The sequence below is a fragment of the Leptosomus discolor genome, chromosome 1, assembly GCF_034619465.1.
Source record: "Leptosomus discolor isolate bLepDis1 chromosome 1, bLepDis1.hap2, whole genome shotgun sequence".
Classification (NCBI taxonomy): Eukaryota; Metazoa; Chordata; class Aves; order Leptosomiformes; family Leptosomidae; genus Leptosomus; species Leptosomus discolor.
Genome location: NC_141391.1, coordinates 218,280,288 through 218,304,154, shown reverse-complemented (window position 1 = coordinate 218,304,154; position 23,867 = coordinate 218,280,288). Strand labels below are relative to the sequence as shown.

Below are 23,867 nucleotides of genomic sequence, written 5' to 3'. Positions count from 1 at the left end.
GTGACAACAGCCAGGCTCGCTGGGGACGGCCAGCGGGGCCCTGCTTTGGCCGGGAGGGAGCGATTCGCCCTCCCCTCCCTGCCTGCTTCTCCCTCCGCCGCCCCGCCGACCCCCAAGCCCTTCCCTCCGCATCCTTCCCGCTGCCCCCAAGCCCACCCCAGCAACGGACCCCCCCACCCCGCAGCACCCCAGCCGTGGGGTCACACACAACCGCCACTCGGTGCCTGTCCCCGGCGTCCCCGCAGCCCCCCGCGGCTCTCCCCGGCGGGGACTCACGCTGGGGGTCCTGTCGCCGGCGCAGATGCCCTCGGCGTGCAGCTGCCGGCGGATCTCCCAGGCGAAGAGGGAGGGCTGCTCCAGCTTCAGCTGGGCGATCCTGGCCACCACCGCGGGGGTGGCCGTGCGGGGCTTGCTGCCCCCGAGGGCTTTGGGCTCCACGGCCCCCGTCCTGTAGTAGCGGCCCAGGATCTTGCTGACGCAGCCGTTGGACACCTGCGGGCGGGGGGGGCGGTTGGGGCCGAAGCTCAGCGGGAAAAGGATTGGGAGGAGAAGGGGACACACACACACCCCCCCCGGCACCACCCCCAGCCCCACTCAGGCGCACCTTGAGGCTGCGGGAGATGTCCGAGGTCCGGACGCCGCACGCCGCCAGCTCGATGATCCTCCTCCTCTTGCAGGCGGGGAGGGGGCAGCCGTTCACGAAGAGACCCCCGAGCTGGTTCACGCCGCTGGGTCCTGGGGAGAGGCCGAGGAGCCGGTGATGGGGGACAGGGCTTGCTGCAAGGAGGGACGCTGCCCGCCCTTCCCTTCCCTCCCCGGCTCCCCAGGGGAACGCCGGGGCCTGAGGCTCTGCGGGGAGGAGGGCTGGTGGTGTTGGGGACCCTTGTGCATCGGGTCGGGGCTCGGAAGGGGCTGGGCAGGAGGATTTGGAGGTTGGAGCAACGCGGGGCTTGTTTGCCGGGGTGTGGGCGCAGGCAGCGCACGGCAGGAGCAGGCAGGGAATGGAGGGACCAGCCCAGGTGATGCTGGTGGAAAAAAAACACCCCACGGAGGAGCTCGGGGCAAGGGGATTCCTCCCGGCAGCGGCAGCAGGGGAAGGGTGCTGTGAATGGGGGGGTCACCGGGTGGGGTGGGCAGGGAAGCGCTGAGCATCCCCGGGGGACCAGGGGAACCCTGCAGAGCCACACGTGTACCAGCCACAGCACTAAATCCGGGCTTTGCAGGGGAAAAGGAGCCTCGTTTGTGACAGAGCCTCCCTGACACGGCACCTCCCCGATTCCCCCTGGGCCACGGACGCCGGGGCTGCTCTCCCTGGGCCACCCTGGCGCAGCACCATCACCCACCTCGGTGCTGCATGGTGAGGCTTCACGGGGCTTGCGGTGCCTGGGAATCACCAAGAGGAGATGGTCGCTGTCGTGAGGCCGGATAAATCAGCGTCCAGGGCTCAGCCGCATCCCCTGCCCACCCTCCTGCGAGAAGAAGGGGGCACGAGGGCAGAAACACCGAGCGGAGGATGGAAACTCTTGAGGGCATCTGACTTCTCGGGGCATCGTTGCACTCCAGGCCCAGCGGATCGATGGGACCCGGGCTCTGAGGTGCTCACCCCGCTGCAAGAGGCACTGGGGCTCTGAAGTGGCTGGGGAGACGCTGGGAACGCTGCCTGTGCAACGGAGCTGGCTCGGCCGAGTTGAGTCCCAGCACCTGCATGCGCTCCCTTGGGCGAGCCACGGAGGACGGAGGGTTCCCCCGTGCCCACCCTGCCATGGCTGAGCACCGGGGCTTTGCAGGGGTGGAGGGGGGGACGGCAGGAGCAGAGGAGACGCCAGGATGGGGTGCTCTGGGCTTGTGGGCAACAGCTTCGGTGCTGGCTCGTGGTTGTCACCCACTTTCGCCCTTCCCTGCTGCCTCTCGTGCGGCTCAGGCCCAAGCGCGTGGGGTCACCGCTCCCCCCTCTCCGCCCCACCGGCAGCGTCGCCTTCTCTCGGCGTCTTTTTTTTTTTCAGAGGGAGGGTCTGGCCCCACGTGGGGCTGGGTTTGCATCCACGGAGGGACGGGCAGGTGACAACCAGGCTGACAGGAGCTTCCCTCTCCTTCGCTCCACTGCTCTGCCGCCTCCTCGGCCAGGCTGGGTCTCCCCACACGCGTGCACACACGCTCCCAGAGCTCCTGCGCTTTTCCCCATCCTCATCCCTTCTGTCTGCCCCTCCACACACTCTCCCTCGCTCCAGGTCCTGACCTAAAGCAGCCCCACGGATTTCGCCACCGATGCCCCAGCTTCTGGACCCCACCACCGCGCCCAACACCTCTGGAGCAAACGCCGCCCCATATTCCACCCCGTCCTGCCCTACAGGTGTCCCGCTGCTCCCCTGGGGTCTGCAGGGTGAATGCCGCGTCCCCCCACCCTGCGGGTTTGCCAGCAGCCAGGGACACTTCGCCAAGTCCCGGTGGTGCCTCTGGGACCACCACGATGTGGGGAGAGCAGCCGTTGCTCCTGGAGGAGATGGCTCTGGCTGGAACCAGGGCAGGAGGGGGCCCATCACCACCGGCTCGTCCCTGGTGTCACCAGGGGCACGGGAGGTTTCAGCCCCGTGGAAGTGGAAGGAAAGGCAGAGCAGCTCCGAGTGCCGAGGTCCAGGGTCTGGGGCAGCACCCTGCCCCATGGAACAGGGGACATTTCCCCAGGGATGCTGGTGCCAGCCCTTCTCTCAAGGAAAACCCCGCTGCCCTGGCTGCCTGCTCAGGCAGAAACACTCGAGCAGCACGCTGAGCCACAGAGGTGCCCCACAGACCCACGGCTGCTGCTGCCACCGCAGCCTGGCTGGCGTCCCTGGTTAACCTGGGATTTAACCTGAAACACCCCAACAACTCCTGGGCACCCCCAGCGCTGGGCTTTCCCTTCTACAGTCCCCAAATCCTGCTGCAGCCTTGGCACTGCTTCCCTAGGGCTTGGGAACGGTTTTCAAGGGACACTCGCCCCTGTTACAAAATTCAGCAAAAGCAAAACAAATCCGGCAGCGGGGACAACTCGGCAGATTTCCCGCAGGGGAAAGGCAAACGCACGGTGCACCCCGTCTCCCTCGCTTGGGGGAAGGGGATGGATCACCCTGGAGCAAAGCACACGAGGCTGCTCCGGGAAGGTACCGGCAGGACACGTGTCCCCTCGGGGGCCAGCACAGCCCCCACCAGCGTTCCCCAGCTTTGCCCCAGCCAAGGGCTTGGCTCGTGCCGTGCCGGGAGGCAACACCGGGATTTTTTTCCCTGTGGAGAAATGGGTGCACTGGGAAAGCCGAGTGAATCGGGAGCCCACGGTTCCTCTCGGGTCCTGCTGAGGGATCTCGAAGGGGTGGTGAGCTCGGTCTTTGTGCGGCACGCCGAGGTGAGGGAAGGATGGGACTCGGCCAGGCTAGATCCTTCCTGGAGGAAGCCCGCAACCTTCTCCATCTTAACGCACCTTTGCCGCCCAGTTCCTGCTGGGAATTGCTTCCCACGGCTGCTGTGGACTAGAGGGCACAACCTTCCCCTGCCCCCAGAGCAGCCCTCCCGTGCCCAAGCTCGCCCCTCGCGCGTGCAAGCGTGGCGGGACGCCGGCGCACACGCGTCCGTCCAAGTGCCTCGATGGCTGTGCACATGCTCCTCTCTCCGTGGGCCCAGCTGCACACACGTGTGCGTTCACACGTGCCCACGCCACTGTGCACGCGTGTATGCACGGCTATGACGGAGAGCAAGGGGGGGACGCCTGGAGGGGTGCAAGGACCTACCTGGGGAGCCTCCAAGGAGCTAACCGAATCGTCCTCGGAGCCAAGCAGGTGTTGGCGAGCCGGTGCCGTGCGGGATGTGGGAGTGGTGTCAGCGAAGAGGAGGATGGGGAGGAAGGGGCGGCCCGATGGGGAACGAGAGGCAGTGCCCAGCACATGCCCGGCTCGGGGGGGTCCGTCGGGGCTCGGGGCCAGCCGGCCCCGAGCCCCGACGGACCCCCCCGAGCCGGGCAATGAGTCGGTACCGGTGTTTCAGCACAAGCCCAACCACATCCCGCATCCCTGAGCATCCCCAGTAACCCCAGCCCGGAGTTTCCCCAGGTGGGGGGGCTTCCCGTCAAGCAAACGGGGACAAACACAGAGCTGCCAGATGGTAAAGCGCTTGGGATTCGATCATAAAGCCAGATTTATGACATTTATTGGAGTTTTGTGGCCGTGGTTGGGGTTTTTTTGTTGTTGTTGTTCGGGGCTTGAGCAAATAGAAGGCGGCCCCGGGGTGGATGGGCACAACCCGAGGGCCCTGCACAGATGTCCCCCCTCTTCGGAGCCAAAAAAAAAAAACCACCACCCCACCCCACAAAACAAAAAAACCCCACAACCCCCACGCTGTAAACCTTTCAAGTAAAATATTTGAAGAGCAAATATTAGCCAGCGAGGAGCCCTGCACCGCGGCCCTCCGCGCCCGGCCCCGCGAGTAATTGAGCGTTATTAGCACCCCGCTCCCGGCCCCCGCGCTCCGCGCACAACCGCCCGCCTTTGGAAAATACCATATGCTCCGAATTACACATTAACCACAGCCCTGCGGAGCCCCCGCCCGGCCCCGGCCCCCGGGGAGCCGCCGCGCCGCCACCCCCCGCCACCCCCGGGGCGCCCCGACGGTCCCCGTGTCCCGTCCCGTCCCCCCCGCCACGTCCCCACCCGTGGGAGCTCCGGCCTTGCCGGGAGTGCTGGCTACCGGGGTCGGGTTCTCCCCCTTCCCCACCTCCTTCCCGGCCTCCGCGGAGCCCCGACGGAGCCCCCCGGGACGGGCGAGCCCCGTGCGTAACGCGGCGCCGGGGAGCGGGGCGCGGGGCTCGGCCCCGGGGCGGGGGGGACCCGGCGGCCCTCGTCGCTCCCCCTCCCCAGGCCGGGACGCGCTCCCTCTCCCCGGGCCGGGGGAGGGGGAGGCGGGCGGAGCGGTGCCGGGCGGGTCCGGGAGCGGCGAGAGCGGCCCCCGGGGCTGTGCGCACCGGAGCCGGGCGCGCCGGCGGCGGGCCGGGGAGCGGCGCGGCGCACGGAGCGGCGCGGCGGGGGAGAGCGGTCCCCGCCGCTGCCCCGGAGGTGGGAAGTGCCCGCGGAGCCGCCCGGAGCCCGGGGGGTTCGGTGGAGCCCTGCGGGCGCGGGGAAAAGGGGAGCGGGGGGAGAACGGGCCGGTGCGTCCTCGGAGAGGGTTGGGCGCAGCGGCTGGAGAGGGAAGGGGCGGCGGGAACGGGAGGGGCAGGGCGGGGGGTGGGGAGTCGGGGGAGGTGAGGGGAGGAGAGGGGGAGAGGTGGGGAGGTGGGGAGATGGGGAGGGGGAGAAGTGGGGAGATGGGGAGGTGGAGAGATGGAGAGGTGGAGAGGTCGAGAGATGGAGACATGGGGAGGTGGGCAGATGGAGAGCTGGAGAGGTGGAGAGCTGGAGAGGTGGGGAGATGGAGAGGGGGAGAGATGGAGACGGGGAGAGATGGAGATGGGGAGAGATGGAGAGGTGGAGAGACGGAGAGATGGAGAGATGGAGAGGTAGAGAGGTGAAGAGATGGAGAGATGGAGAGATGAAGAGAGGGAGAGACGGAGAGATGGAGAGATGGAGAGGTAGAGAGGTGAAGAGATGGAGAGACGGAGAGATGAAGAGAGGGAGAGGTGGAGAGGTGGAGAGGTCGAGAGATGGAGACATGGGGAGGTGGGCAGATGGAGAGATGGAGAGGTGGAGAGGTGGAGAGATGGGGAGATGGAGAGGTGGGGAGACGGAGAGCTGGAGAGGTGGGGAGATGGAGAGGGGGAGAGATGGAGACGGGGAGAGATGGAGAGGGGGAGAGATGGAGACGGGGAGAGATGGAGAGGGGAGAAGTGGAGAGGTGGAGAGACGGAGAGACGGAGAGATGGAGAGAGAGACACGTGGAGAGGTGGAGACACGCTGCAGGTCCCACCGTGCCACCCGCATTTCGCGCTTGCTTGCACACCTCCTCCCGTCCACCTCCCCCCACACCTCAGGGAGGAGCTTTTTGCAGACATTGCTTTCGTGGTGGGACGTGCAGCACAACGGGGTGGCCTGGGGACAGGGACGGGCACGGCGGGATGGGGTCGGGCAGGAGCTGGGGGGGCGATACCAGCCCCTCCTCCCCTGCCTTCCCCTGGGCCTGTGTGGGCACCTCCTGTGCTGGGACCTGACGGCGCGTGGGGACCCCAATGTTGACGCTGGGGGTGCTGTGCTTCCCAGGGGAAGGACGAGGATGCTGAGCACCCCAGGGGCAGGATGGGGACGCTGTGCTTCCCGGAGGAAGGGTGCTGGGCTGCCTGGGTTTTCAGCAGCTGGCACATGGTGGTACCGGCCCAGTGGCCTGGGGACCTTGCTGCCTGATCCCATCCTGACCTTGTCCGCTGTGGTGGCCGCTGGGCACCAGAGTGTCCCCTGTCACCAGCTCCCAGTCATCCCAGCTGCCAGCAGAGCTCTCTCCCTGGGGCCCAGGAGTGCTGTGTAGTGCGGAGGGAGAGGGAGGAAGAGGAGGGAGGGAAGGCAAGGCAAGGCAAAAGGCGAGAAGGCAGGCAAGCAGGCAGGAAGGCAGGCAGATGCAGGAAACCCAGGAGAGGGGACACTCTTGGGGATTTTCACACCGTGTAAGCAGCGGCACAATATTCCTCTGGGCTTTCCTCTGCTGCAGGCTCTGTCCCAGCCTGTGCTCAGGCACGTGTGGAAGAGCAGCAGCTGCTCAGGCTTCCCAAATCCCCCGGGGAGCCCCTGGAGCCTCAGTCCATCCCTGCAGCCGGCCCCGGGGACACCCTCCCCAGCCTCCACCCGTGCGGCGGGGCAGCTGGGGGCACAGTGGCGCTGAGGGTGGTCCCTGCTCTCCGGTGGAGGAATAAATCCAAATGCATGAAAAATGAGAAAATTAAGTACCAGGAAAAGCATTCCTTTGCCAGGGATCGATTTTTCCCCATCTCCCTGATAACTGGCAATTCTCTGCCTGGAACATTTGCCCGGATTGGAGGTTTTGGCACCGCCAAAGATGCCCGGAGGTGCCTGGCAGGGCCGCCAGCCAGGCAGGCACAGTCTGAGGCAGAGGAGGAGGAATTTCTGCTTTCTCACAGTCATGCCCCATCCCTGCCCGCAGCCGCACCCCAGAGCAGACTTTGGGTCTCCCCATATCTCCCTGCTTCTCCCCAGGGCCCTGAGGTGGGAGATCAGCGCCGGGGCTGTGCTGGGACGCTGCTGGACACGGGGCAACACTGAGCAGCTCGGGAAGCTGCTGGGGAGCTCTCGGCTGCCCACGGCCTCGCTGGAGACCCCGGGAGCTCGCCGGGCTGCGGGGCCCTCTCCAAAGCCGCCGTCTCTCCAGCAGCTCCCTCCAGCCTCCCAGGGCTGCTGTGGCCTCGGGGCTGCCGTGGCCCGAGGGATCCCCTGGCTCTCCCGCCCCAGGGGAGCACCCGCCGGCACCCAGGTCCCCGCTGTCACCACCAGCAGAAGCGGGGGCACGCCGGCGGCACAGGGGGCTGCGGAGGTGGGCGCAATACTTGGGGTGTCCCTACGGGAGGGCACGTCCCAGGCAAGGTGCTGGGGTGCCCGTTTGGCACCAGCTCAGCAGCGAGGTGGTGTCTACCACGGCTGCTGGTGTGCGGGGGCGCTCGTGCGGGATGGGGTCCAGTCAAATGGAACCTTCATCTTCATTTTCATCTTCATCTCCATCTCCTTCTTGATCTCCATCTCCATCTCCATCTCCATCTCCTTTTTAAAGCAGATTTCAGGTCTGGCTGATAAAGACACCCATGATGATACAGGGTAATCAGATTTCTGCAAGGCATCTGACTTAGCACGGCGCGACGGTTTGATTAAAACCTCTCGTTACGTGAAATTAAGCGAGCGCATGTGGGGCAGATGAGGAGCTGGCTCCCGACTAACGGGAAACGCTGTTCATGGGGAGCCAGCCCGCTGTGGAGCGGCACAGCGGGGCCCGGGGGGACCGGCCGCAGCCACCGGCGTTGCATTTTCTGAGCGGTGGCATTTCCAGGTGACACTGGTGGCCCGTGCAGCGGAGGGGGAGGAGGGTGCACCCGGGACTGGTGAGGCCGCCAGTGCACCGGTGGCCAGCTGGGAAAGCAGAGCCCCCAAGGGTCCCCCCAAAGCTCGAGCTCTGCAGGCAGGCGTGAGCTCTGACGAGCCTTCATTAGCCCGTAATTGCAATCAAACATAATTGCAGGCGGGTGGGTGCTGCTGAGCTCTCCCTGCCTGGGAAGGAGGTGCCTCTGTGCCCCTGCCAGCCCGATTTGGGGACTTTAGCCAGAGGACGCTCAGCAGCCAGAGCACGGAGCCGGGGCCAGGGTCCTGCCCTGTCCTGGGACCCCCCTGGGGCTTGGGGAGCTCCCTGGGGAGATGCAGCCTGCGAACAAGGCGGGTGACAGTGGGGCCTTGAGGACGTGCTTTGGGGGCCCTCCTCTCCCCGTGTTTCCCGTGCTGTGCTGGTGAGGGGCAACGGGGGATGACAACCCTGCCCAGCCCGGCTGCGTCTTGGGGCAGAGCAGCTCTGCACGGGGGGGTCTGAGCTGCTGTCAGTGGCTCCGGGGCTGAACAGAAGCTTAGACACCAGTTCCCCTCCCAAAGCCCCATCCTCAATCCCACAGGAGATGTCTGGAAGGTTTTTCCTCCCTTTGGGAGCTGCCAGGGAGCTGGAGACAGCCTCTGTGTGGGGAGGGAGTGATGAGGAGCTTCCCGGCCGGGGAGCGTGGGTGATGCTCGTCAGCGCTAACGAGCCGGAGCGGGGAGCCACGGCCCTTGGCCACCACGCTGGGAGGTTCATGGTGGCATCAGGTAGTTGGGCTCGCAGCGAGGAAACGGCAGCGTGCCGGGGTTTGGGCTGGGAAGGGACACGGGAGAGGCAACGGGACCCCGGCGGGACAAGGGACGAGGAGCTGGGAGGATGGAGGGGACCGGCTCCCTGCGAGCAGAGCTCGCAGCCATGATCGGTGCCGCCGTGGGAACGGGGACACAGAGGGAGCGGAACCGGGAACGCAGTCATCCCGAGAGAGTTTTAGCAGGAGGATGCTCACCCGCTACCGCGTGGCCATTGCTCGTGCCGGGGGCTTTGCCCGGCATTCGGCAAAGCGGCTTCGTTCCCCGGGTACCACCGGTGGGAGAGGGGGCAGGAGGGGTTTGAACGAACTGAACAAAGCACCAGGAGCCCATTAGTGCTGGCAGGGGGCAGGGGGGTGAAGTGCAGCCCCCCCCTCGGGGACGGCTGGGACATGGGGGACCTGGAGCCACCAGGCATTTCCAGCAGGAGCCGAAGGTGGACTGGCGAGCTTTGGTGGGAGAAGCGGCCCTGGGAGAGGAGGGAGGAGAGGCCAAGCCCTGCTGGTGGCTGCGTCAGTGGGTCGGCCGGGGTATCGGCGCACCGCGGTGGCATCCCGGCACTCGGCACAGGGCCCCTGGCAGTGCTGGGGCAGGGGGAGACGCCGTTTAACCACCCGCAGAGCAGCCTCTGCCCGCACGGGTCCTCCCAGAGCCGGGGACGTGCCCGCACGCCTCGTCCTGCCTCGCAGCCAGCGCGTCTCAGCCCACCAACGTGCTCGCCCAGGAGGCTGGAGACCCCGGGGGCCACCCCGCGCGGCCGCGCGGTCCCAGCCGGGTCCCTTCTGGCACCCGGTGCCGCAGCGATGCGCCCGGCCCCGGCGCTACTGGGGGTCCCGGGGGGGGGGGGGGGGGCTCAGCTGGGGTTTGCACGTAGGAGCCCGGGGGGCAACGACCAGCCCCTTCCCACAGCCTCATGGCCCCGCTCGCCGTCCGGACCTGCTCCGGCAGCCGCGGTGCCGAGCTGCTGTGCCGGCAACTGGCTGGCACCACCGCCCCAGGACTCGGTGCCTCTGAGCCGCGCCGCTTCCACCCCAATTCCTCGCAAAATGTGTCACTCCTCGTTGGGCCAAAATGTCAGCGCTTGGCACTGGACTAGACGTTAGGGACCTGGGCAGGCTGGAGAGCCGGGCGGGGAGAGACGGAGTGAGCTACAGCAAGGGTCGAGTCTGGCGTCTGGGAAAGAACAGCCCCGTGTCCCAGCACAGGCTGGGGACTGAGCTGTTGGAGAGCAGCGTAGGGGAAAGGGACCTGGGGGTCCCGGTGGACATCAGGATGACCATGAGCCACCAACGTGCCCTCGTGGCCAAGAAGGCCAGTGGCATCCGGGGGGGTATGAGAAGGGGGTGCTCAGTAGGTCGGGAGAGGTTCTCCCCCCACCTCTGCTCTGCCCTGGTGAGACCCCATCTGGAACAGTGTGTCCAGGTCTGGGCCCCTCAGTTCCAGAAGGACGGGGAACTGCTGGGGAGAGTCCAGCGCAGAGCCCCAAAGGGGATGAAGGGGGTGGAACATCTCCCTCAGGATGAAAGGCTGAGGGAGCTGGGGCTCTTGAGCCTGGAGAAGAGGAGACTGAGGGGTGACCTCCTCAATGGCTATAAATACGTGAAGGGCGAGTGTCAGGAGGATGGAGCCGGGCTCTGCTCGGTGACGGCCAGTGACAGGACCAGGGGCAACGGGTGCAAGCTGGAGCACGGGAGGTGCCACATGAACATCAGGAAAAACTTTTTCCCTGGGAGGGTGACAGAGCCCTGGCACAGGCTGCCCAGAGAGGTGGTGGGGTCTCCTTCTCTGGAGACATTCCAACCCCGCCTGGACACGTTCCTGTGTGACCTGCGCTGGGTGGTCCTGCTCTGGCAGGGGGTTGGACTGGGTGATCTTTCGAGGTCCCTCCCAAGCCCTGACACCCTGTGATCCTGTGACACAAAATATTTGTGGGCTCTGCATTGAAACACAGCCCGGGCGCTCCCCCGGCGCGCGAAGGACCCGGTGACAGCACCGTTGCGGTGCCAGGGTCTCGCACAGCCTGCGGCAGCATTGGGGTGGCCGAGCAGGAGTGCTGAGGGCAGAAGACCCCAGTTTCCACCCAGGCTGAGTGCTGGTGATAGTGGGAGACGCTGCAGCGGTGGACGGGGCCTCAAACCCCACCGCGGTACCGAAGCTGGGCGCTGCAGCAGGTTGGGGTCGGCTTGGTTCCCCCAGAGTGGTCCCTCCGGCGCGGAGAGGAGCGCTCCCTTCCTCTTCACAGCTCCTTTCTACATGTTTGAGGCTGTTCTGCGTCTTTCTGGGCTTTCTCACTGCAGCAGGTGACCCTGTTCCTCACTGAGCATGGGGGACGGCTGGAAAAAACCCTGTCTTGTCTCCTCCAGAAATTACACGTGAAAGCTAAAAGCCCAGATGAGTCAGCCAACCAAGAAAACCTACTTTATCTAAGCATTTCCACCTACATTTTAACTTTCTTTTTGAACAAAAAGATGATTATTAAAAGATTCTGGCTAAAAGAGGCAATCTTGGGGCTTGAAGACGCCTTCGCCTTCGCCAGAGCCGGTGCTGGAGCACACACCGTGCCCCTTTGCCGCCCCGGGCGTAGCCTGGTGGGACGCAGCCACAAGCTGGGACAGTGGCACGGCAAGGACTGGGCCCAGAAATGCCATAAATTGGGGTAACAGAGCAGCTTTGCCAGGTTTTTGGGCAGAGGAGATGATTTCCTGCCCTTCACACACGAGCTCTCACCCCGGCGCTCACGAATCGTGGTGCCAAGTATGAAAAAGGGGAGAAAAACCCCCAAAGCAGTAAATTAACGTGAAGTGAGCTGGAGCAAGACAATTGGAAGCGGTGGAGGGCTGCGGCAGGCGGGGAGGGAGCTGGGGGGAGGATCCCTCCCAGACCAGCTCGACCCGGGGCAGGAGACTTCGGCGAGGGCGGCGCGGTGTCGGGGCAAAGACCCCGGGGACGCTGCGGCAGAGGGGCCGAGGGCTTTGCACGTGGGAAATAAACCCTGCAGGAAAGGACCGTCACTGACACGAGGGTTGGACAACGTGCCCTGAACGGGTAGGAGACGCCAGCGGGGTGGCACGGCCCCGATCCCCGGCGGGACGGTCCCAGCCTTCCCCCGCAGAGCCCCGATGCGCTCGGTGCACCCGCTTCCCCGGGGAGGACTGGGGCGCGGGGGGGTGGACATGCCAGGGCGAGCAGACCCTGCTGCCTCTCCCCCTCCCCGTGGCAGCCATGCCCAGACCCAGCACCCCGGCAGTGGTGGCCGTGCCGTACCGGTGTCCATCCCAAGGCGGGAGCAGCCAGGGAGGACGGGAAGGCTCCCTCCCTCGCTCGGGGGGCTTTGGCACCCCATGCACTGGGGTCCAGCTGCCCCGTGGGAGCCGGGACCGCTGTCACAGCAGCCGTGATGGCTGCAGCCGCTCCCGCCAGCCCGGCGATGCTCCGCTCCCGTTCCCCGGAGCGGGGATGGCAGAGAGATGCAGCAATTGCTTGAATTCGCTACGTGACCACTCAAAAATTTGAGGATAATCGTTTTCTGCCACCCACAAATGACACGACTCAGTACCGGGCTGGCAGCTCCCGAGCTGGCAGAGGCGAGCGCCGAGCCGAGCGGCGGCTGCAGCAGCGTGCGAGAAGCCGGCCCTGACCCGCGTCGTGCCCCGGCACCACAGCGAGGGGCACGCCGCAGGGCTGCCACCGACCGCCACCGCGGCTGCGCCGGGGGCAGAGGTGCCGCTGGGGAATGGCACGGCCACGGACGGCATCTCCGGCTGGGTAAGCACCGGGGGCATCTCCGAATCACCGCCCAAGCGGGGCAGAGCGCTTGTCCACGCGTGAAGCAGCGGTCATGGGTCCTGGCGTGCCGCGGCGTGGTGTGCCGGGGCAGAGCAGGGGTGCCCCCAGGCCCCTCTGCTCTGGATGGGGGGTTTTGGGGTCACCTGGAGACGTGAGGTCTGCACCCACAGCCCCGTCTGCAAGAAGGGCGGCCGTACTCTGCCGGTGTCCCCAGTGGGACGACGTCCCAGAGCCGCGGCCGAGTCCTCGCTGCCAGGACATGACGATGGTGATGGGTGACCTCGGGCAGTCAAGGCCAGAGGGGAGACGGACCTCGCCTCGCAGTGCCGGTGCCCCCCGGTCACCTCGCAGGTGCCGCAGCCTCCGGGTAGGGCACGGGTGTCCATGGGGCAGCAGAGCGGGAGGGGTGGGGGGTCGATGGGGCCGAGCCATGGGGCAGCAGGGACCCGTCGTGCCACTGCCCACCCCGAAACTGGCCAAAAATCACCCGTGCAGCAGCGGCTGAGCAGGGGCGCAGGTGGGGGTCCCCCATTCTCCTCCTCTTTTCCCCCAAAACTACCACCTGGGAAATGGTAGGAGATGCCAGGGCCCGTGCCCAGAGCCCCCGGCAGCCCCGTGGTTCTGCCTCGGCACTGGGGGGGGGAAGGCAGCAGGGGGGGGTGACCCTGCAGCCCCCCCCGAGCATGGCCAGTGGTGATGGGTGTGGCAGGGGGAGCTGGGGTGGGGGAGAGCTGACGATGGGGGAGGTGAGGGGGGAGACAGGACGGGAAGACCCGTCCCCTAACCCTCCATGGGACCGTTTCGGGGGACTCCTGTCCTCTGAACCCCCCCGTGGGGCCGTTTTCGGGGGACCCCTGTCCCGACCACCCTCCCGTGGGGCTGCGCTGGTGGGACCCCTAACCCCGCCCATGAGGCTGCGCTGGGGGCCCCCAGCCCCCCCCGTGGGGACGTTTTGGGGAGATTCCTGTCCCCGACCCCCCCCGTGGGGCCGCTTTGGGGGGACCCCTGCCCCTCGTGGGGCTGTTTTGGGGGACTCCTGTCCCCTGAACCCGCCCCGTGGGACCGTTTCGGGGGGCCCCCTGTCCCTGACCCACCTCCCGTGAGGCTGCGCTGGGGACCCCCTGCCCCCCCCGTGGGGACGTTTTGTGGGGACCCCTGTCCCCGACCCCCCTCCCGTGGGGCTGCGCTGGTGGGACCCCTGACCCCGTGAGGCTGTTTTGGGGGACTCCTGTCCCCGACCCCCCCCCACCCCGTGGGACCGTTTTTGGGGGACTCCTGTCCCTGACCGCTCCCCGTGGGGCCGCTTTGGGGGGACCCCTGCCCCCTGAAACCCCACTCAGGGCCGTGCTGGGGGACCCCCTGCCCCCCCCCGGGGCTGCCCCCCGGGACCCCCCTCTTCCCAGGCAGGCGGGGCGGGTGGTGACGCAAAGGGGGCGTGTCCCCTCCCGGCCCCGCCCCCGGCGCGGCGCGGCGCGGCGGGAGGCCACGTGGGAACCCGGGCGGCCCTTTGCCGACGTGTCCCTGGCGCCGCGTGCCCCGGAAGTCCCGCCCTTCCCTCCCTCCGCGGGGCGGTACGGTTGGGGAGGGAGGGGGGCGGGACCGCCCGTGACGCCACCGCCGCGGCGGCCTCTCGGGCCGGTGCTGCGGCGCCTCGCGCCGCCATTGGCCGCGGCGCGGCGGGGCGGGGCGCAGCGGGCGGCGGGGCCGGCCTCTCGTTGGCCCTCGGCCGGGCGGCGGGGGCGGGGCGGCGGGGAGGCCCCGCCTTCCCTCCCCGCCGTCCAGGCGCGGCCCCGCCCCCCTCGGCCCCGCCCCGCGGCTCCCTTCCGCGCTCGCACCGGGCCCCGTCCGCTCCGTCCGCGCTCGCCCCGTCCGCCGCCCCCGCCCCGCCATGGCCTCCGCGGCCGCCCCCGGGCAGGGCGGCTCCGCGCCGCCCCTCGCCGTCCAGCGCGGCATCGTCAAGATGGTAAGGGCTCTGCCCGCCCGCCGCCGCTCCCCGCGGGCCTCCCGCCGCTCCGCTCCGCCCGCCGGCCAGGCCCGGGGCTGCAGCCCCGCTCTGCTTCCCGCCGCCCTCCTACCTCCCGCCGCCCCCTCCGGTGCCCGGGATTCCCCCCAGCTCCCGCAGCTCCCTGCGGTATCTCTCTCCGGTTCCGGTAACCGGAACCCTCCACCCCGCCCCACCTCCCCCATGCAGCCCCCTCCGGTGCCCGGGATCCCCCCACTTTCACTTCCCCTCTCCCCTCCTGCTCTGCTGCCAGGCCCCGGCCTCCCCCCGCGCCTTCCGGTGCCCCCGGGCTCCTTCCCCGTGCACGGTGCCCCGGCCCTGACCCCCCCCCGCCGGTGCTGCCAGTACCAGCTGCTGTCCCCCCTGCCCGGCATCCCGGGGACCACCTGGGCCGGGGGCTGCACCCTGAGCCCCCCCCCCGCCCCCATCCTGGGGGACAGGCTGGCCCGGGGGGGACTGTACGGGTCCCCCGGGACTCGCCCCGGGGACCGGCAGCTGGTGGCCCCGCTCTGCTGCCGGTCCTGAAGCCCCAAAGACGCTCGGGATTCCCCGGGACGGCGTGAGCGGGCGCCCCGTGGCACCCCACTGCCCGTGGGGATGCTGGGGGTCTCCCACCTGCTCCTCTTCCTCCTCTTCTTCCCTCACCGGCAGTGTCCCCGGGGGAAGGAGCGGCGGGACGGGCGTCCCCGAGCCCCGCCGCCCCGGGTGTGCCGGCAGCGGAGACCTGGAGGGCGAAGGTCAGGGCCTGGCACCGTGTCCGGGCCTGCCGCCATGTCCAGGTCCCCGTGTTCCCTCCCAGTGCCTCTTCTGCCCCAGCCCCGTGACCTGCCGTGTCCCCCCACCCCAGAGCCCGCCGCGGCGGCGAGGACACGTTTCGGGACGCCGGAGTTTTGGGGGCTCGACCTTCCCCGTGCTCCAGCTCCCCGGCGGCGTGGGGAACCGTTCCCGCCGCCCCGTGCCTGACGAGCAGATTTGGGGACGCTCAGGGAAACCCTCGCCCGGCTGCTCGTGCCGGCCTGGCTCCGTCCGAGGGGACACAGACCCGGAGCGGCATTTTTTGGGTGGTGGGCTTGGTGCCTGCTGGCTGAGAGAGCGCCCGTGCGCGGCGGGCACCGGCTCCCGCGGGCCACACGGTGCCCCGGTGCTGGCTGGGCCACCTCAGCTGCTGTCCCCCATGGTCCCCCCTTCCCTTTCCAGGGCAGCCAGCCCAAAATCCCTGCCCAGGGGGCACCCCGGAGAGGTCAGGGGGTTCCCTGGCTCTCTGCGGTCGCTGCTCTGCTTCGTGGTGGTGCCGCCAAGCTGGGGCTAGCCGGAGGGCTGCCGGCGCTGCGGTTCCCATCGCAACGGTTGGAACTCGGGAGGTTTTGGGGTGCCTTTTGCACCTTCCTGATGCGCCTTTCCCCTGAAATTCCAAAGTTTGGGAGCGGGGAGGGGGCTCGCCCTGGCGCGGCGGGAGCAGGGGCACGATGGGGGTCCGGGCCCTGCAGCCGCCGCCTGGAAGAGGCACCGGGAGCCTGGCTGAGGCTCTGCCCCGCGGGGTGGGCTGGGGTGGCAGCAGGTTCCTTCCTGTTGGGGGGCTTGGGGGGAGCAGAGTCCCGGGGTGGGTACAGCTGGGCTCGGGGCAGCCGGGCACGGGGGGGATCCGGCTGCGCTGGAGGGAGCGCGGCGCAGCCTGGCACAGCCGGCGGCACGGGGCCCTGGCGTTGGTCGGCTCGGTGGCTGCCAGTTCCTTGGGAGCCTGCCTGCCCTTTTTTGCCCTCTTCCTCCCCATTCCTGCGAGGGCTCTTAACCCTTTCTGCCCCACAGCCACCACTCTGGATGCAACCGTGGGCTGACGGGTGCGCCGTGGGCTGACGGGTGCGCCGGCAGGACGCCGGTGCCGTCCCCTCCTGCGCTCGGGGGACGCTTCTGCGGCAGGAGCCGGGTCCATCCAACCGGCACCCCTGTGCGGTGCCGTGGTCTTGGCACGTCCATCGCGCTCTCGGCGCAGCCTGCCCTCACTGCAGCTTTTGCAGCCCGGTTTAAGCCCGGTTTAAGCCCAGTTTAATCCCGGTTTAATCCCGCTTTCTCTGCCCAGAGCACAAGGCAGGGCTCACGGGGTGCCTGGGCTGACTTTTGCCGGCAGGGAGGAGCATGGCTTGGGCTGGCAGGCGGGATATCAAACAGTTGCAGCATCGGAGTTGTTTCCCCGTGCCCTATAAATTAAGGATTAAGGTTAATTACAGCACTGAAACCTCTAAATCCTCAAGTATCGAGCGCTGAGCCTTTGCCGGGGGATCGCTCTGTGTGCGGCTCGGGCTTAATGGGGAGCTCGATTCCCGGTAGCTCTCGGTGTGCCAGTCTCCGCCGTGGGCCCGGGCGTGCGGGAGACAGTGTGGGGCAGCAAGCGCGATGCCGTGGTGCCACCAGACCCCCCGGGGGTTGGAGCGGTGGGGCTTGTTCCGGCGAGGCTCGGTGCGAGCTGGTGTCCCTGGCGCTGGGCCGGGCTGGCTCCTGGGACAGGGTACAAGTCTGTCTGGCTTTGGGACGCGCCGTGAGAGTCCGTGGGGATTTCGGGTGGGCAGTGAGCCAGGGCACGTGCTGAAATCCAACCCGGCGGTTTTCTGCGAGCGCTCCGGCAGCGTCCATCCCACGTGCTGGGAGCCAACGCCGATTAAAACGGGAACAGGGTGATCCCCGGCACGCTCGCTCTGCCTGGCCGGGAGCCCGGCTTGGCGGCTGGAGCTGGCCCTGCCGACGCCGTGGCTGGCGGGTGGGTGGCTTGGGCTCTTCCACCGGGACGGAGCCGTCGAGGGCGATGCCGGTTCCTGTGTTTGAGTCCGGTGCCGGGAGGAGAGGGCCAGCTCGAGCCCCTGTCATTTTGGGGGATTCCCAGAGTTTTCTCCCTATGGGCTCATTTTTCGTTGTCCCTCGGCTGAGGTTACCACCCGCGGCCGGGGGACCCCCTGTAACCCCTCTGCCTCCCCGCAGGTGCTGTCGGGCTGCGCCATCATCGTCCGTGGGCAGCCCCGGGGTGGGCCGCCCCCCGAGCGCCAGATCAACCTCAGCAACATCCGCGCTGGCAACCTCGCCCGCCGCGCCGCCGCCGGCCAGCCGGACGCCAAGGACACCCCGGATGAGGTGGGTGCCTCCTGTGAGCGGTGGGTCAGCTGGATGGGGGGAGGGGGGGGTGGTCCTCCAGGCCGGTGGCCCAGCTCTGCAGAGCACGGCACCCTCAGCTCGGCCGTGGTGAGGGGCATTGCCCGTTCCCAGACCTGCTGCTGCCGTCCCGGGGGGCGCGGGCAGCTCCACTCCGGCTCGGGGGGCGCGCGGGGCGCTGCAGCCGCAGGATGGAGCGGTCCCTTCGGTCATCTTTTAAGAGATCTTTTCCCTGCTCCAGCCCCCTGGTGTGGATTTTGGGGTGGGCTCCTCCTTCCTCGCCCTGCTATGGTCGCACGCGTGCCCGGGACGGGGCGGGCGTCGCCTGCTGGCGAGGACCAGGCAGGGTCTGCAGGACCAGGACAAGCCGGTGGTGCCTCCAAGCTCTCTGTGGGGCTTTGCCTCCCCCCGGGGCTGGGGGCAGTGGAGGCAACGGGGGTGTCACTTTGGCAGATCGGGTGCAGGCAGGGCTGCCTGCGCCGGCAGCGGTTGGGAGCGATGGGTTTGTGTCGGAGGGAGCCCAGCCCTGGCCACCCCTCCTCCCAGCCCTGGGGGTGGTGCAGAGCGCTGGCAGCTAATTGCTCTCTCTCCCTGGGGAGTTTGTCTTCTAAACACTGCTTCAGCCTTTAAATGTCACTCTTTTAAAAAATTACGCCTGTCAGGTTTGCTAATTGTTTATGAGCACGTCATGTTCTCTCCTCCGGACCGCGTTCCCCGCCCACCCGCTGCGGTGGAGCGGGGCTGAGCTCACCGGGGCTCCGGTGCGTTCCTGCCGCGGTGCAGGGAGGTGCCAGGGGGACACCAGCGCCCGCTCCTCCCGGCTGGGCACCGCCGCTGCGGCCGGTCCCGCTCTGCTCCTTCCTCCCCGCAGCCTTGCGCAGGAGCCGGAGGAGCCCCGGCCGCATCCCCCGGAGCTGCCCCCCGCGTCGCCGCAGCTCCAGCCCCGCTCCCTCTGCCCCAGGAGCTCCCCCGGGCTCGGCCAGATGGGTCAGCCGAAAAACCAACTGGGACCCCTCTGGGTGGGAGCGGAGTGGGGGGGAGAGACGGGGTGTTCCTTCTGCGGAGTAGCAGGGTCGGTTCCTCTGCAAGCTCATGGGCTGCAAAGAGCCTCCGGCGCCGTCCTGGGCTGATGCAGCACCCACAGAGGAGAGCACGAGTGTCCCCCCCCGGCTGCGTTTGACCCCCCGGCTCCCCTCGGCTTCTTTCCCTCCAGCCCTGGGGGTTCCCGGCTCGTGAGTTCCTGCGGAAGAAGCTGATCGGGAAGGAGGTCTGCTTCACCGTGGAGTACAAGACCCCGCAGGGCCGGGAGTACGGGATGGTGTACCTGGGGAAAGGTGAGTGCGGGGAGGGCTCCCTGGGGCACCTGAAGGGCTGGCGGGGGGCGTGCGGCGGCGGCGTGCGGGTGCTCGCAGCCGGGCCTGACCCCAGAAGGTCGGGCTGGGACGCGGCGTCGGCCGCAGAGGGATGTGCCCGCGCTTTTCACGGAGCTCCAGCCCTTGGAGGGGAGCGGTGCCCCTTGGTGGGGCTGCGCGGAGCCCGAGCGCGGCCGCTCGCTCTGGAGCTGCACCGCGGTGTGCGGCCGCGGGCCGTGGCGTTGGGGGGATCCCCCCGGGTTTCTCCTCGCCACCGGTTTTGTCAGTCGAAGTCCCTTGCTTGTCTCCGGCTGATGGAAGTGCCTCGAAAGGAACCAGCTCGCCGAGGGCGCGGCAGAGCGCCGGGAGCAAAGCCGGGCCCGCGGGCAGCACTCCCGCTGGCTCGGAGCGGCCTGGGGCAGGGTGGTGGCACAGGCGGGCTTTGGCCCCTGTGAAGCCCCCTCTCACGGTGACCGTGGCACCGGACTGCGCTCTGCAGGGTGCCGCGTCCCCTCTGCCAACAGCCCTGGCCGATTCAGGTTCCAGCCGTGCTGGCGGAGGAGTTTTTGGGCTCTCGCTCCCCGCGGTTCGCCCTCAGCCGCCGCCGGGTCCGGGGAGAGGAAGCGGCGTCGAGGTGACCGCGTCCTGCTGCCGCCTTCTGGGCCGCTCTGCTCTGCGGGGCGTAGCTCCTGGTTAGGCTTCCCGTGCCCTCGCGTTTTGAGAAGGGAGACGAGACCCACTTGATGTGGGTGGGCTCCTGGGAGGTGGGTGCTCCCCAGGACCCAGCTTGTCCTCTGGTGCCGCCTGCCTCCGGGTTACCGGGGCAGATGGACGCGCCGGCTCGGCACGGGGCAGGAGATGTGCCGAGCGAACCGTGCGCCTCTGCGCTCGCCGGGGAATCAGGATAGAGCCGGGACGACCCCGTGACTGGGATATTTGGGATACAACCAGGGTGTAAATCGGGCTCAGCCAGAGCTCCCTGGCAGCCTGGGGGTAACTTGCTGAAGTTGGGAAGGAAGGAAGGACCAGGCTCCGGTTCCTTGCCGCGGAGGATCAGCGGGTGCGTCCGTGGCCGTGCAGCTCCCAGGGAGGCTGGAATGCTCTCCTTGGAGGTTTCCAGGCTCGGCTGGACGTGACCAGGGCCAGCGTGGCCCGAGGTGGGCAGTAGCCCTGCCTGGAGCCCCTTTCCACCAGCACTCTGTCGCTGCTGCACGGGCAGCCCAGGGCTGGCTTCTCATCGCCGCCACGTCCCGGCACGCTCCAGCCAGCATCTCCCACGTCCCTGGGGGGGTCCCCCTTCGGTGTGGGAATGTGAGACCCCCACAGTCCCCAGGCTGCAAGAAAGGGGAGCGGGGCCATACGTGCTGCCAGGATAAGCCTGTCCCACGAGACCACGAATAACTGGGTATCGAAGTCACCTCCACGCTCATTCCTGAGCTTCCAGTTTGCTCGTGGCCTGGGGGACTGGGAAGCCCTTTGGGATGGGGACGCCCCCCTGCAGAAGGGGGGAATAACCATAGTTTTGGAGACCTGCTGCTCCCCGCTTTCCCACCCGGCGGGCTGTCCTTCAGGAGGAATCCTGGCGGGCCCTGACGGCGCGGTCTGCGCCAAATAAGCCTGGAAAGGGGTTTTGTGGTTGGGTGGCACCGCGATCGGCGAAGTGCTCCCTTTCAGTCACCTGCAGCCTTGCTGTCTGCCACGTTAAGGGCTCTTGTGCTGTGCCTCCCGTGTAGGTGTCGTCCTTATTGTTAAATCCCAGCCTGTCACACCGCGGAGGTGAGAAATGAAGCATAAAACGTTTCCTGATGAAATTTGTCAAGGTTTAAATACTATTAATGTGGAAACGCTGCCACAGCTTCCCTGGCAGTGACGCAGCAGCTGCCTGCGGCTCTGGGCTTTGGAGGGGCGCAGGTTTTGGAGAGGTGGGGGCTTGCTGTCGCCTGCCGGTGGTGGATGAGGCGGAGCAGAGGTGCTGGGGAAGAGTAGGGGTCCCAGCAGAGCCCTACGCCCCCTCCCTGGCAACCCCCCGCTGCTACTTGGGGCTGTGCAACCCTGCGCCCTCCCTTCTGCCTGGGCAGCGGGGGGGTTCTGCCCGAATCCTCCCGTTTATCTGCTCTCCCTGGCCCAGGATCCCACCCGGACTGTGGCGTTTGTCCCCTGCCTCCCCCGGGGGCTCTGGCTCCCGGCGGCCACGAAACCCCCGTGTTTCTGCAGAGGAAGGAAGCCTTGTGCGGAGGTGCCCGTGGCAGGTCGTGCTGGCAGCGCAGCCCTCGTTGGCAATCCAGAGAGCCCCTTTGGGGCTGCGAGGGCGTTGCTTACCTCCCCTGGGTGCTGAGGATGTCCCCTTCCCACGGAGACAGCCCTGGGTGACAGCAAGCCTCGCAGCCCCATAGCCCGTCAGAGCAACGAGCCGCCTCCCCACGTGCTTAGCCCTGGTCTGGGGGAAACGGCGTCCCCAGGAGAGCCCTGGGCTGCTCTGCTCGATGCACCACGAAGGCCGTGTGCTGCTGGGACGCCAGGCTGGTGACGGGACCCCTTTGCTCCCGGGTTGCTCCTGCACTTGTCAGCTGGAATCGCCTTGGGAATGCTTTCCAGGACCGAGGTCCGCGTGCCTCCGGGCCGCCCCACGCGCTGGCGGCTCGCCTCCACTGATCCCTTTCCTCCTCTCTCCGCAGACACGAGCGGCGAGAACATTGCCGAGTCCCTCGTGGCCGAAGGGCTGGCCTCCCGCCGGGAAGGGATCCGAGCCAACAAGTACGTACACGGCTGCGTTCCGGCGCTGCCCCGGTGAGCCCGTGCCGCGCGGCCGCGCCGATTCTCCGCTGTCACTTACCCCGGCACGGAGCCGTTGGGTTCCTCGTCTTTGGCTGGGCACCTGCCCCTGCTCCAGGGCTCTCTGCGGCGCCCGGGTTTCACAGGCATCGGCGTCCTGGCGCGGTGACCCCTCGTCTTCAGACTTGGGGTGGCGAGGGGCTGGGGAGGGGGCGCTGGGTGTCCGCTGGGTGCTGAAGCGCCAGAGCTGTGGCCTTGGGCTGCAGAGCAGCAAATCTTCTGAAGCTCTCGGTCGCTGGAACGTAGCGCCTGGCGTGGAGTCGGGGCGGTGCGGTGCTTGTGGTAGCGCCGCTGGAAGCGATGCCGATGCTTCACCGTGGCCCCGGCGCGTCCCGGCGCAAGGGAGAAGCCTGGCCTCGGCCGTGGTGTGCCGGCATCCCCCTGCACGGCCCCGGGCGCCGGCTCTCCTGTTCCAGGGGTGCAAGTGGTTGCTGGGGTGCTGCTATAAATACTGACCGGGCACTACTTCCATCCCCGCGCTTGTTGGGCTGGAAGATTGCCCGGGTCGCTTCCTAAAACTGTTCCTGGCACACTTGGATGCTTTCCACGCGGCGTTTTTGGTAGTGCAGCCTGTAAACAGGTATGTCAAGCAAGCAGAGCGTGCATTGCCAAGGGCGTGGATGGGTTATTTTATGTCCCGGCTTGCCGGTGCCGAAGCCTCAAGTGCCGGCGGATCCTGCCTGCTGCCTGCCCGGGGACACTGTCCCTGTCCCGAGCCCTTGGGGAACGTGCTCTCTGCCTGGTGCCGGTGGGCTCTGGGTGCCCTTGGCAGGGTTCAGTGGCTCTGCTTTGGCACAGTTGGGGACCACCACAGGGCAGCGATGCCTGGGAGAGGTGCGGAGGCCACTGTGCCTGCGCTGGAGGGGCTGCAGAAGCCACCAGCCCGTGGCGCCGGGCGCAAGGAGCCGCCGGGAGAGTGGGCGCAGCGCCGGCGGTGGAGCCCGGTGAGGCCCCGGCGGTGTTCGTAGGGTGAGTGGGGTTCAGCCGGAGTCGGCTCTCGCTGCCCTGTCGTGGTTCTCCTGCCTCGAGGTGGAGTGAAGGAGGAAATCCTCCGCCTGCCAGCCCGCGGGGGCTTTTGCACCGATTCCCTCCTGCTTCCCGCTGGAAACGTCCCCTGGGGCTTGTGCCGAAGGGGGACCACGAGCCCACGCCAGGCTGGCTGTGAGCAGCCGGGCCGTGTCGGCCACCGCCGCTCGTGGCCGTGCAGCCGTGATGCCTGGAGGGTGTAGGGACGGCCGGGCTGGTGCGCCCCCAGGCGCCTTGAAGCCAGGGTGATGGGCCAGGCGGGACATCGGCTCCGGCTTGGTTCCTCTCCGCTCGGCCTTGCTTTCTGGCCAGCCTTCCCAGCCGAAACCCCCTCGTCTGGCTGGGTAGCCCCTTCCCCTGGCTCTGCCGCAGGAGCACGTCGGGGGACGGTGGCATGGCGGTGCTGCTGGGCAGAGAGAGCGGCCCCCTCGCTCCGGCCGGAGAGATGACAGGGGTCATTTGCTGCCCGGGACTTTTCGGGCGCTTCTGGACGGGCCGGTTGTGCTGGAGGGAAGGAAATCGGGGTGCAGGTTGAGTGCTGTTGCCCACTGCTTGTGCTGGGGGCGCTTGGGCAGCCCCACGGGGACCTTCTGGTGGCTTCAAGCTCGCAGGGTTGTGCTGCTCCGCTCCTTGGGCCTCCTCCTGCACGCGGAGGTCACTTGGGTGTTGCACGCCCGGAGAAGCTGGTCACCCTGAGCCCTGTCATGACGGTGTGGGAGCAGGACGTGCAGCCCCCCCAGGCTGGGCGGCGGCGCTGCCGTGAGCTCCGGCGCCACGGGGCCGGTGCAGCGCCGTTAGCGCAGGGCTGAGCTGCCCGCCGTCAAGCGCCGCCGGGAGCGCGTCGCTGCGCGGCGTTTGCTCTCCTAATTCGAAGGGTGCGTTGATTAAAGGGTG

General features: G+C 67.9%; 1 protein-coding gene across 1 annotated transcript in view; it reads left to right on the top strand.

Moving 5' to 3' along the window:
- Positions 1–14,511: 14,511 nt before the first annotated feature.
- The window catches only part of SND1 (staphylococcal nuclease and tudor domain containing 1), a 101,018-nt gene continuing 91,662 nt past the window's right edge, over positions 14,512–23,867 (top strand). Inside the window, exons 1-4 of the mRNA XM_086462552.1 lie at positions 14,512–14,586; positions 17,596–17,745; positions 18,977–19,097; positions 21,791–21,869. Coding sequence (XP_086318678.1) covers positions 14,512–14,586; positions 17,596–17,745; positions 18,977–19,097; positions 21,791–21,869 — 425 coding nt within the window. The remainder of the gene's footprint in view (positions 14,587–17,595; positions 17,746–18,976; positions 19,098–21,790; positions 21,870–23,867) is intronic.